This window comes from Pan troglodytes, chromosome 11 (genome assembly GCF_028858775.2).
Source record: "Pan troglodytes isolate AG18354 chromosome 11, NHGRI_mPanTro3-v2.0_pri, whole genome shotgun sequence".
Lineage (NCBI taxonomy): Eukaryota > Metazoa > Chordata > Mammalia > Primates > Hominidae > Pan > Pan troglodytes.
In genome coordinates, this window is record NC_072409.2 from 112,512,869 (window position 1) to 112,527,561 (window position 14,693).

The window sequence follows — 14,693 nt, forward strand, 5'->3', positions numbered from 1 at the left end:
TTAAATGTTCCTTTTTTCTATAATAAAGTTTATTTTACTGTAAATTTTAGATGAAAGGAGGATATTCAGCTCTTTACAAGTAATGCTGCCTAACAGTTGCATTTAATCAATAGGGGTTTCTTCTCCATTGTTTTTGTTAGCTTTCTCCACTTGGTTTTGACCGGCTCCTCAAGACTTTGTAAGCTTTGAGTTTAGAACATACTGTAAACCTTTAACAAGATGATCTGAGTAGTTCTTTAGAGGTTCATTAATATCTTATTTTGCTGTCGATTGTGGCTTAGATAGTTATTCTCAGTGTTTGTTCTGGCTCAGTCACTGAATGTGGCCATCCTGCAGGGGACAGTCAGTCCAGAGCCTCAGGAGATACTGTATTGATTATTTATTGCCTTCTTGTTTTTTTTTTTTTTTTTTTGGCACATAGTAGAAATATTTATCTCTGAGAGTCCACAGATTTCATTACTCCTTAGGCTAGTTTCTGTTGTAGCCACAGAACTTTACAGATGAGAAAGATCCATATTTGCTGGTTTCAGATTTGACCCAAGGATATCTTTGGTTATGCAGATCAGGATCTAAGGGATTTAAATGGACAGAATGCTTTCTGACATCTTGGATCATCTGAAGAAAAGAACCAGGAATGAATGGAGGTAAGGAAGTAAAGGAAAGAATAGTAGTGATGAATAAAGGCAGTTATGGAAGGATACAGGGGTTTATAGAAATAATTACTGACTTTGCTGTGGAACCTGCCTCTTAAAACTTACTCCTCTTCTTTTATCTATGTGGGATACGGTGATGCAGCTGAAAGACTCTAAAATCTACAGTTAGTTTGGGGGAAGATAGAAGTCAAGTTACTGCTTACTTAAAATGACCTTAGACAAGTCTCTTAACCTTTTTCAGTTTCTTCATGTGCAAAATACAGTTATTAATAAAAAATATCTATACTACCTCTTAAAAGGGCTGTTGTGGGGTTCAAATAAAATAATGTATGTAAAAATATTTTGTAAATAGTAAAGCTGTAGCTAAGTATTTGATGGTGATATTTATGACTGCAATTGGTCTTCACAACTACTGTAGCTTTCTTATGTTGCTCTGGGCTTCTGTGTTCACATTTCAGCTGTCCTCTATGTAGGGGCATTTGGTTTCATGAACCGTAGAATGTCCTGTTAGTACTCAACCTGTGTATGAGTGTTTTCCTGGCCTTGATCATTCTCCCAAGTGGTGAAAGCTGCTGATTGGTGTGCTTCATTGCAAAAGTCTGGAAGAAGGCAGCACACATGGTGAGAGCTTTAATCTATGCTGGCTAACTGAAGGATGGTTGGAGGCTGGGAGGCAGTTCTGAGGAACAAGTGGTGCTGTGGGCCCCGATGTTCTTTCTGCCACATTTAGCTAGTCTCCCTCATTTGCCTTCATGTGCAATGATGACAAACTTCCTTACAATTTTGAGTGCGGTAGGAGGAGAAGAAAAAGGTGATTGATTTCACAAATGCAGAGGTTGTGGTTGGAATTTTACAGTTTGCCTTCCATGTGAGCAAGTTCTGCACCTGCAGATTCAACCAATTATGGATTGAAAATATTTGAGTGTGAAAAACAATAAAAAATTATTAAACATTCTACATATAACAAAGTTTCATATGTACCCCATACATATGTACAAATATAATTAATAAAAAATGAAAAATACAGTGTAACAACTATTTACATAGAATTTACAGAATTTTATATGAGGGACTAGAGCATCCATGGATCTTTGTATCCTCAGGGGATCCTGGAAGCAATACCCTGCAGATACCAACGGAGAACTGCAGGTTGTTAAAGGTACAGTAAATTTAATTATGCACTTAGTTCTCAGAAGAGGACAGCAGGATAAGTTGATACTTTACAGACTTATTTGGTATTTTATTACCATATTGATTCAGGTTAATGCTCATTTGGCCCAGGTAAGAAGGGTTTGCCTCAGTGTCAAAAAGCCAGAGCATGGATTACAAATAGCAGTTTTTATTAAAATATGGTATTTTTAAGATACTTAGTAAAAAATATACTTGTTTTATCTTATTCTGTCAAACATATAAGAGACCCATGAGATTATTTTAATTAAAGAAAAAACAAAAACTTATCCTTTTGATACTTGGAAGAAATTATAAAGTATAATTATATCAATTTGGTATTCTTTACAATTTGATAGTACAGCATCTATTTTTGTGCTTTTGGTAATGTATGCAGTGTTGAAAGCATCGAAGTTGCGCAAAATAAAAAAATGTGAACTGTGTTCCACATATATGTTGTTGTTTTTTTTAAACCAAATGGAAATTGTTCCAGTGCTATACTGCTGAATGTTACCCTTTAGCCATTTAAAACAAATTCATAAATACATGTTTTATCCTTCAAAATTAAAATCAAAATATTCAAATCTATAAATTCTGGTTGAATGGAGCATATAATAAGAAATAGGTGAAGGCAGCAGGACAACATTAATACGTAACTTTTCTATCATCTCATGTGATATTATTAAATGTATTGGTTAATCCAAAAACACTCCATGTAATACATAAGTTTCCACTGGATCATGTCTCTTGCTTTGAAAAGAGATTGCCCCGGCTTTGTTTTAACATTGGCATTCAAATAACTTGAATAATTTGTCTTTTTAAAAATATGAATTCTAAGCAACTTATTTTTCTAAGATGATATCCTATTTTAACTGATGTTACCTAATTTAAAACGTTTAAATTAGTGTTTTGATTAATAAGCTTCAAGTATTTGGCCAGGCACAGAGGCTCGCACCTGTAATCCCAGCACTTTGGGAGGCCAAGGCAGACGGATCGCCTGAAGTCAGGAGTTTGAGACCAGCCTGGCCAACTTGGTGAAACCCCGTGTCTACTAAAAACGCAAAAATTAGCTGGGCATGGTGGCGGGTGCCTGTAATCCTAGCTACTTGGGAGGCTGAGGTAGGAGAATTGCTTGAACCCAGGAGCTGGAGGTTGCAGTGATCTGAGATGGTGCCACTGTACTCCAGCCTGGGTGACAGAGCAAGACTCCGTCTCCAAAAAAAAACAAAAACAAAAAAGCTTCAAGTATTTATAAATCAATGCTATGTAATAACGGTTACCATTTATTGAGCTCTTACCATGCATCAGGCACTGTTGTAAGCCCACAGAAAGCAGTAACTTGTTGAATCTTTATAATCACTGTAAGGCGGTAAGAACTATTTATACCATTTTATAGTCTATTCTTATTTTACAGTTGAGAAACTAAGGCATTGCTACTTAAGTAACTTGCCCAATATCATGGCTACTCAACTGTGGTAAAGCTAGAGTATGAATTTAAGCAATGTGGATAGAGAATTCAGCACTCCTATTCATTGTGCTATGTGAAATATAGAAAATTTACAAATAAAGCACAGAATGCTCACATTAATCAGATAAAGGCCAACAAATATGCATATCTATTTTGTAGAATCTATATCTGCTTTTATTAGGTGAAAATAGGCATTTAAAGAACTCAGATATTTATATAGTGTCACTACTGGCCAAGACTGCTCATTTAAAAATACTTGCTATTATAAACCTTATTAAGCAAATCATATGTTCTTCCTGGAACTGTTTTTTATGTGAATTTTGTGAGTTTACAAATTTTAGAAGGATTTCTAGAATTCTTCCTGTTCTAGTATTTTATGAATTTATGATCCCCTTTCCTTTAATCCTAATTCCTGAAATTGTTCACTTGTAAAACTGTTGATTTGTTTAGTCATTTAATTCTTTTTCTTTTGTTCTTCACCCAAATTGATTGAGGGGGCTCTGCATCTCACAGATGATAGTATGCGTTCATTTTCATTCAGTTCAAAATACTTCTGTTTTAATTCTTTGACCCATGGGTTAGTTAGAAATGTATTATTCAGTTTCCAAATATTTGATTTGCTTTATATTTTTGTTACTGATTTTTAACTTAATTCTTTTGTGATCATACAAATTACTTTGTAAGATTTGAGTCCTTTAAAATTCATTGAGATTTGTTTGTGGTCAGGTATGGTCTGTCTTCTTAAATGTTTTGTGTGTACTTGAGAAGGGTATATATTCTGTTTTTGGGTAGAATGTTCTATAAATATCAATTTGCACAAATTGATAGATGCTGTTCAAATTTTTTTATATCTTTACTACTTGTTATATCATTATTAAAAGGGGTATAAAATATCCATCAGTAATACTGCATTTTATTATTTCTTTTTCAGATCAACTAGGTTTCGTTTTATGTATATTGGAGTTCTGACAATAGGTACATAAACATTTAGGATTGTTATATTCTCTTGATGAATAGGCAGGCTCCTTTATCATTATGAAATGACTCCTCTTATTCCTGGTAATATTTCTTGCTTTGAAATTTCCTTTGTCTGATATTAATATAGCATTATATATATTTTATATCATTTTAATTTTAATCTATCTGTGTCATATTTAAAGTGCATTTCTTGTAAAAAGCATTTTGTTTGTCTTTGTTTTTTATAAGGTTTGACAATCTCTGTCTCTTCATTGGTGTGTTTAAATTTTATTTAATGTGATTATTAATATGGTTGGATTTAAATCTACTGTGTTGCCATTTATTTTTTGTTTCTTCTGTCTATTCTTTGGTTCCTTTTTCCTGTTTTCTTGCCTTATCTTGGATTAATTGAATAATTTTTATGATTCCATTTTATGTTGTTAATTGACTTATTGCTCTACTTCTTTATGTTTTACTCTTTCAGTTGTTACTAAATGGTTTAACATATGCTGCTTTAACTTATCACAGTGTACCTTCAAATAATGTGCCACTTCATGTATAGGGTAAGAAAAGCCAGTGATTCTCAACAGCACCAGGGACAATGGGATAGAGGACCATACTGGAATCATATTGGGTGTACATATGGGAACTTTGAGAATTTCTCACTTCAGATGCCCTTCTATTGGCTTTTTTTCCCCCTAATAAGAATACTGATAACATCCTTTCTTTTTCTGGATGAGAACACTGAGGATCAGTTTAAAGTGGCTTTAGTAAATGGCAGACACAGGCCCAACATAGCATAATGTAATGAATACTGGTCTTTTGGTCAGTTACACCTGGATTTGAACTCTAGTAATCTTGTTTGCTAGATATGTGATCGTGGACAAGTTATTTAACCAGTATAATGTTCATGCTAAAATATGGAGAATAATCACCTTACAGGGCTGTTGTCCCATGTGCTCATACAACACTTTATTTCTATCTTGGTTGTCAAAATTAACTGGGATAGTATTTATAAAGCACCTAGTTAAATTGCTTGGCAGGACTTCAAATATACTTGTCATGTAAAGATTCTGGAAGTAATTGGCTGACTCCCAAGTAAGTGCTCTTATTTTACTTACACAGTAAATTATCTCTGCAGACTTTAATCAGTCCTTTACACCTTGAAACATGTTTTGCACATGTTAGAGAAGCAATGATTAATATAACTGAAGTTACTGTGAGCAGGTATGATAATTAAACCAAATAGGTTTAGAGTTTGAAGAGATCTAGGTAGTGAATAAAACTTCAGGAAGGCTAGTGGCTGGGACATTCAGGAACATTGCCCGCCACCTTCTAGGAATTGATAGAGAGATTGAGGGGTCAGCACTGATGTGGTGTGAGAGGGAATATAATCTTGGGTCTCATTGTGTTGCAAAGAGGCAGTTCATATTATAGAATTAGAATTTAGGCAGATGAGAAGGATTTGGAGCAAGAGATTAGAAAGTCATGATATACAAGTGAAAGTTGAAGTTGCAAAATATTTCAGAGAGAGTGTGTACAGAGAACAGAGAAGGCAAAGGGTGTATCTTAGGGGATTAGTCCTTGTTGAGGAGAGAAGAAAGAAGAGATAGCCAAGGAAGTTAATGCTTTCCTCTTCTTGGGACCTTTCCCAGCATCTAACAGCAGCAACTTGCCTTCAGTAATGGAATACTTTATTGAATTTATAGTGGATGTGGGTCTTGTTAGTTTTATTCTTAAATAGAACTGGAACTCTTATTGTGTATATTAAAAATGCTAGTCATTGGCCAGGCGTGGTGGAAAATGGTACTGGTTGGCTAGCCAGGGTGGCTCACGCCTGTAATCTCTGCACTTTGGGAGACTGAGGCAAGAGGATTGCTTGAGCCCAAGAGTTAGAGGCTGCAGTGAATCATGATTGCACCACTGCACCCTAGCCTGGGCAACAGAGCAAGATCCCAACTCTTATATATATATATATATATATATATATATATGTATGTATTCTTATATATATATAAGAATATATATACATATATATAAGAATATATAGTATATAGATAAGAGTATATATATAAGAATATATATATACATATATAAGAGTATATATAAGTGTATATATATAAAAGTATATATATAAGTATATATATGAGTATATATATAAGTGTATATATGAGTATATATATACACACACATATGTGTATATATACACACATATATGAGTATATATGTGTGTATATATATACTCATATATACACTTATATATACTCATATATACATATATACTCATATATACTTATATATACTCATATATATACATATATACTCATATACATATATACTTATATACTCATATATACATATATACTCATATATATACTCTTATATATACATATATATACTCATATATATACTCGTATACTGCAGTAGATACTACTAGCATATATATATACCACATTGCAGTAGATACCACTAGCATATATATATACACACTCATATATATACACACACACACATATATATATACTCTTATATATGTATATACACATATATATACGTTAGTGGTATTTACTGCAATGTGCTCTTTTGGTAGGACAGCAAATATGTCTTTGGATCTTTCAACTAGTAGGAATAATGAAAGCTAACTCTATTGTGTTTTTAATTTCTCACTGATTTTGCAAGATAATGACTTTACTCTTAAGATTGACATTCTCATAACTGTTGAATATTTCAAATATGGAACACAAATTTTGTTTCTTTTAACTTGGAAATACAGAAAACATTAAAAGTATTGTAAGCAGACTGGAATATGGCAGGAGCATAGCCTTTACAGTCAGATGTAGTTCCATGTGTGTCCTAGTTTTGTCTTTTGCCAATGTTGAGCTCTTAGGAAGAATATTTGATCTTTCTGGAACTCAGTGTCCCATTTCAATAAAGTACGCAACCAACACACACATAATTTTCACACAAGGTTGTTGTGAAAATTAAAGTATTAAGTTTAGTAGCAGATATGTGGTAGGTGTTCAATAAATAGCAGCTTTTAAAATTTGTAATTGGATGTAACAGAGGAGGTAAAGATGAAAGAAGACAATCTTGATTTATTGGGAGAATTTGTAAGTACCAAACACTAGCCTTACCATTCTTCATGTTATCTAGGTGGAGAGTATAATTTTTTTCTTTTCCTGATTTATTACTTAGTATTCATCCTCCCACACTGGGATATTATTCAAAAAAGCATAAAGGGTTTTCACTTGCAGCCTTACTAAGAGTTGTCAAGAGAACTGCTACACTGCAGAACTTAGCTTATATGTGCTCCAACTGTCTCTACTCAAAAGGTGTTAAAGCAATGAACTGTTAGGGTGAATTTCACATTCGGGAAGCATTTGTTCCTTGTCTTCAGAGCAAGGAGAAGGAAACAGGGATGAATTGTTTATAGAAACTGTATCTAGGGTCTGCAGTAGTTTTAGATGTTTTTCTTCATTGAGGTTTTTTTATTGTCTTGTTAAGTTAAACTGAAACATGAAAAGAGCATAATCTAAATACTAAAGGTGGGCCATTTAAAAATAAAATAAAAGTGTTCACTTCTTAGCAACGGAAACAAATCATAAGCTATAGTATGATGTTCCTAAAATATTAAACTCCCATATGAAAATAGTTTGATTGTATATCCTTGAGAAGGAACATAAATTACCTAAATTATGAATTGTTTACTAAGTCTTATAGTATTTCATAAAACAATTTGTCAAGTAAATTGAATGCACTGAAAGAGTTCTACTTGGTATACATTACATTATGCTTTAACAAGTATTTTAATATTTTCTTAGGAAGATGCTGATGTTTCTATTTGGGAAATTTGGATTAAAAGCTGGGACTAGTATCCTTAGGAGAATAGGTTGTAACTGAAAAAAAAAAAATCGATCTTGCTATAAAATGACAATTTTGTAAAAATTTCTTTGTATTTCTCAAGGAGAGAGGTTTTTTGGTTTTTCCTGTTAAATTGAGAAAATTTTCTATATATAAAGGCTGTGCTTTAACCAATTAAAGAAGTGTGATTTTTAGACTCAATATAAAACATATTAGAATCTTATTTTCTGAAGTAACCCTGTTCTCTATAGTTATTGATTTTTATTCAGCTCACATTAAATAATAAACAGATTTTCAACATTGCTGGTAGCTTTATTAATATTCAATTTGGAAGAAACATGAATTTACCAGTAGAATTGCCACCATCAATAATTTTTAAAAGTAAGAAATTTGCAGTTTTTTTCTGGTCATTCAAAGCTAGTTATAAGTTTCCCTTTCTTTCTAAGAATAACTGTAACAGAATTGGTATGCTTAAAAAGTCGACAGAATCCTATTATTTTAAGCCAGGTGATAGCTTTTACTGCAACCGTGTTGCATCTCCTGAAACTACCCTAAGCTTCAGGAAATGCCAGCTTCACCCTTTGCACCTTTCTTTTATAACCTTTTACTAACATATTCACCTTAGGAAGATGATATTTTTGTTTAGAGCCCTCTCAAGAAGAAAAAAATAACTAAATGAATTAATATGTCTTTATTAAATGGTTTGAAGCCTTTCTTTTACTTCTCTATAGATAATTACTATTTATTTACTTGAAACAAAAATAGCATTATCTTTGAGTCAACTTAAGAGCTCAATTCTATAATTCATAACATTCCTTATAAAATGGTGTGGTAGAGCTTCATCATGGATATTCAAACAGATCATGGCACTAACCATGACTCAAGGTCACCTTGAAGGCCTGTCCAACCTTAGAGTCTGTGAGCTTACATTTCTCTGAACACAGATAAAGTAAAGTAATACAACATGATTAGTGCTGACCTTTAGTGGCCTTATTATGAAGTAGTTCTACTGTACTTTGGAAAGTACAAGCCAGGAATACTCAAATCAGATACTGATGTGATTTCACAGTAAGCTTTGTTTTGAGACACTGAATATTTTGGCCTTGTGGCTTACGTCTAAGTACTGAAAATAGCTTAGCTGTTATTTTTGATGCCCATAATGTTTAAAATGGTGTGAATATAAGATCCTATGGATAATGTTACAAGTAGTTGTCCAGATGTGTGAAAATAATTTCAAAGAAGAAAATGATACAATTAAGCTGCACTCCTGACTCAGCTTATATATGTAGAGTATTTTGGAGGGGCTGTTGTGTAGCCAGTGTTTGACTATGGGGCTGACTAGGTCCGTATAATTGGAGGTGGAGGAAAGGTAGAGAAGGGAACAAGAGGCCTGCGCAGTGGCTCACACCTGTAATCCCAGCACTTTGGAAGGCCAAGGCAGGAGGATCACTTTAGGTCCAGAGTTCTAGACCAGCCTGGCCAACATGGTGAAATCCCCTCTCTACTAAAAAAAAAACACACACACACACACAAAAATTAGCTGGATGTGGTGTCACACACCTATAATCCCAGCTACTCGGGAGGCTGAGGTGGGAGGATCACTTGAACCCAGGAGGCGGAGGCTTCCCGGGCTGAAACCCCGTCTCTACTAAAAATACAAAAATTAGCCAGTCTGGTGGCAGGTGCCTGTAATCCCGGCTACTTGGGAGAATTCCTTGAACCTGGGAGGTGGAGGTTGCAGTGAGCCGAGATCATGCCACTGCACTTCAGCCTGGCAACAGAATGAGACCCTGTCTCAAAAAATAAATAAATAAATTAATTAATTAAAAAGAGGAGAGAAAGGAGCAAGGGAGAAAGGGGGGAAGAAAGACACAGAGAGAGGAAGATGGATTGGTTTGCTCTCCTACATTTAAAAAAATTCCATTGCTGTCTTAATTGAAAAAGAATTTATGTATTCATTGTTGAGTAAACCTTATAAGGAAAGGGAATATAATTTTCATATGTAAATAACCTTTCCGTTTTATTTAGAAAGCACCGTTCTTATAAATTTGGTTTGTGAGAAAAGTGGCTCCATGGATCATGAGAAGTAATCAGCTCATATTTGTGTGTAATTTTGAATATAATATGTAAATATTAGCTAACTCTTATGGTACAACAAGAATATCATTTCCTTCATAAGAAAGATTACATAGAAAATACCATTTTTGAGTCAGTTATACTGGGTGGTGTTTGCTTCTACCTTGCTTTAATATATTACAGAAATACTGCTTTTATGTAAATTAGGCATGGGTAACTTATGAGCTAGTAAAAACCAATAGTATGCATCAGATGATTAAAGAAATCAAGCAGTATGGTTGGTTTCAGAGTTACATTTGTACAAAGCAGTTTTTAAATCTTTTTGAAAGAATGCATGAACATAATATGTAAAGAGGTAATTGGAAAACATTTTAGCGTAGATAAATAGTACATGTTGTGGAAAGCTTGTAAACCTGCCATCTAAAACTGATTACCCTTACGAGCATTTCATGCTGTTTGACAGTGAAAAGTGCACCTTGTAAAAGCTGTTACACAAACCATTACATTGAAAAGGTTTCCATCTCACACCCCAAAATTACACTTATTTGCTGCAAGTGAAAATTCAGAATTTGTTCCCTGTTTATTTTGGTTGCATTTACTGTTGTGTTGAATTTTGCTTTTTCCCTCTTCCAGGAAAACTAGAAATTAGTCTTTTTGGTTTATTTATTTCAGTATAAATAGAGTCAGTTTGTATATTATAAGTGGCATCCAGAGATGATGTAATAATAAAATTCTGAGCCTGAGACACTCAGAAACTCTGTATAATAATAAAATACTGAGCATGGAACACCAAGATACTCCATGTAAAGTATTTTGGTAGATAGAGAAAAACAAGTTGGCAAGATGGTTCAGAATTCCTATAGAATATAAAGTCCTGTGAACCATTTTAGTTGATAGCACCACACACACACACACACACACACACACACACACACACACACACACACACACACACACACACAGTTTGTCTCACTTGAAATCTTGTTAAACACCCTGAAACAGAGCCTTACTCATGTGAGAAAGAGACTTGGAAACGTCTAAGAGAAGCTCTTATTTAAGATTGCATTCTCCATGTTCTATGAGTATCTCCTTCCTTGTGTAGTAAGCACTTTGTGCATCTGTCAGGCCTTGCTACCTCTGAGTGCCTTCCTCCTTTCTTCTCCTATTAACCATAGCCTGTTAGAAAGAGCTTTTGACTGGGAATTGGGAGTCTTGAGTTCTAATACTAGATCTGATACTAATGGGTCCGTTTGGTTGATTTTTCTCAGTTTCTCTGTGAAATGGGAGCCTGCACTGGATGATCTGAATACTTTTAAGCTTTAAAGGGCTGTGATTTTGGGAAGCAGGCCAATTATCTGAAAACCGATTACTCCTTCACCAAAAGAAAATTTACTGGGTGATCAATTCACTGAATAGATAGTTTTTTAAAAATCAGTTTGCTGAAATATAAATTCGTGAATGGCCATTTTGTTAAATTTACCAAATACTCTGATTTATCATTTTGTCTAATGACCAATTTTCTAAATTGTCAACTGCCTGAACTGTGTTTGTATTAACTACATACAAAGTTTATCACAAATGATGCTGCATAGAATAGCTGCAAAAGTTTTTGAAATTTTTAGTGGGAAGTAATTATTAAGTTTTAATTTGATTTTAATTTTTCCATTGCAGTTTCAACCCTGATATTTTGCAGTAGAATTATTTAACAGTCTAACGCAGCTGAATGCCAATTTTATCATTGATATTTCAAATATTGAATGCTTTTTAGTTACTTAAAACGGAAGCAACATGTTCATCCAATTCAATTGGTTAACAAGTGTGTGAATTAAGGGAAGTATAGAATGTACTTAAGTGGATAGAAAATGTGTTAAAAGAAAGAAATCTTCTATACCATCATTTATATACTTTTTGGCATTCAAAACATTTATAACCCTTTGATTTAAAATAAATAGATTCTGATCCCCAAAAGTTGTTAGCCTAGAAGATAGCAAAATGACAGAATATTACATGGGTAGGCCACAGTGCTGGATTACAACAGTATTTACTTTCACGTGAATTAAAAGCTTGAACCATCAACTTAAATATCAGAGAATTCTTGAAAGATTCTTTGAAACTATTTTATTCAGTACAAGTAGCTGTTAACAATATAAATGGTTAAACAAGTTTTGACTGAATGGGTAATTTGTCAAATTGGCCATTTGGCAAAATAAGTTTATTTTTGGCAAAGTAGACCTAGTTTTATCGTACCCGATCACCATCTCTGCCAGGGACGGGGAAAAAGAGGCAGTAGTGGAAGACTACTACTGTATTTGGAGTTAGAACACTTTTTCCTCGGTCACACCCTATAAGCCAAGTTGGAGCCATTTGGAAGGTCTTCTCCCTCTGTGTTTATTTGTGTGTGCATGTGTGATGTACTGTGTGTCCAACTTAAGTTTCGATACCAAAGACCTGTTGTCTGTGTGTGTGGCCATGTGTGCGTGCGTGTGTGTGTGTGTGTGTGACAGAGAGAGAGAGAGAGACAGAGACAGAGATAACTCTTACAGCACAGACTTTTTGAAATAGTAAAGTAGTACAATAAAAAGGCCTGGGTGAGACTTGAAAAATTTCTTTTTGCTTTCCTCTGCTTGACCGATCCTTGTAACAAAGTATGTTCTATATAAGCATTTGACTGAAACAACAAAATGAAAAGATCAAGGTATATGATGAATTACTTGGCATGCACCAAGGAAGGGTGGCCCTGTGCTCAAGCAGGAATAGAGATGTTAGTTGTACTGCAGGATTACCTATGGGATTGCTATGGGGCTTTATTACCCTGAACAGTGTCTTTGGCCTATACAGCCTTCCTTAAAGGTCTACTTCTCAGTTATTGCCCTTGATTGCAGTGCCATTAGGAAGGAGAGTTAAATACCATTTTCTTGCCATTGCTGAATGCAATTTGTGATCAAATGTAAAGGTCAGGGAGCAACAACCCCTGGCACCTGTGCCAGAGGCTCACTGAAACAAACTCATTGGTGAATGAACGAATTGAGATTGCCCCTTCTTTTGGCGTCTTGAGAAGCTGCAGGCAGTCATTCCTACTCCTTTAGAAGTGGGCGTTATGGTGTGTACCTGAGAGCTCAACTCTGAGATTTCAGAAAGAAAAGATTCTGAAATCACTGTGGCACATTGATTTTTAACATTTTCTGAGCCCTAATTCAAATTCCAACACGCCTATCTGTATTGATGCTTCAGCAGAGGTAGTGTAGAAAACTCTGAGTATTCCATGATTCAATCATTTTTATTAGTCTTAGCTCAGATCTACAGAATAGACAGTCAGCTTGTCAGGTACTCTGCATTGCTGGAAATGAAATTAAGATATTTTTTAGAGGATGATCTATCATGGAAAACTATTAACTGGATTAAAAAATTCTAGCATATCTAATTCCCATAATATAGAAGAATGAAAACAGAAAAGACTCTAGACAGGACTACATAATAGTTGGTGTGTTAAACATCTAAATTGTTGTCATATTATTAGCCTAATACCGCATATGGGTAGGTTAAAAAAACAATGAAACAACATGTTGCTCCTTGACTTAGTAGGTGGTATAGCATATTCAAGTTCTCACTCTGCCCATTTCTAGTTATATGAAGTTATACGACCTTGGTGCTGATAGAATTATTTAAGTTCTATCAATTATTAAATAATTAAATATTCAATTATTTAAGTTATGCCTCAGTTTTCTCATCCATAATAAATGGGATAATAATAGTACCTACATCAGGATTTCTGTACAGATGAAATAATGTATGTGAAGTCCTTACATAAATGTGTTAACTAATTAGTAACTAGAGGCTTCTTAGAATACCTTTTTTTGGTAGAAAGTTTCAATGATTATTAAGAGAACATACAAGAATATCAGTTGAATGTTACCAAGCTCAAATAAATTTCAAGTGGTTAATTAACGATGAAGTCAGAACAATTACTATTAGGCTAATTACTTATTCTTAGCATTTCAGCTATGAAAATTAACGATATCTGAGTGCTTCTGTCTCATAAAAACAAAGGAAGCATACCAGGCCACTTATTCTAAGATGACACGATTAGAGCATTGGATCTGAATCCACAATTCAGCAAATCAGATGTACTTCTTAAAACACAGTAGATGATATGTCAGAAGGTTCAGAGCAATAGCTGAAGACTTGATTCGTTTATTTGAGTTTACTTAATCCTTATCTTGTTTCTTTATTTTAAAAAACTATACACAAAATCTTTTGAGTCTTTTAATTCTTTGAATATGGGAGTTGTTATAAAATTCCATTGTAATAGAAATTGAACATGAAGTCACATTAGAAAATTAAGAAAAAACACAATAATTTGATTTAAAATGTCTGTAATATACAATTATGTTTATGTAGAATTTTTAAAAATTGTATAGAATATGCCTTTGGTGCAGCATATTCTAATAGTAATGTTTCAATAGGGTCTTAAACTCATCTTCTTTGGAGATTGTTCTTTCAACAAATCAAAG

The 14,693-nt window shown here is 33.9% G+C and overlaps 1 protein-coding gene across 48 annotated transcripts in view; it reads left to right on the plus strand.

Annotated features, from left to right (window-relative positions):
- Nucleotides 1–14,693, plus strand: part of RFX3 (regulatory factor X3) — a 308,560-nt gene that overhangs the window by 104,289 nt on the left and 189,578 nt on the right. For 5 of the 48 annotated variants that reach the window (XM_063787170.1, XM_063787172.1, XM_063787187.1 and 2 more), the window contains one exon: nt 562–644. In XM_063787170.1, the coding sequence (XP_063643240.1) occupies nt 635–644 (10 nt within the window). In that variant the 5' untranslated portion in view covers nt 562–634. 48 annotated transcript variants of the gene reach the window in all.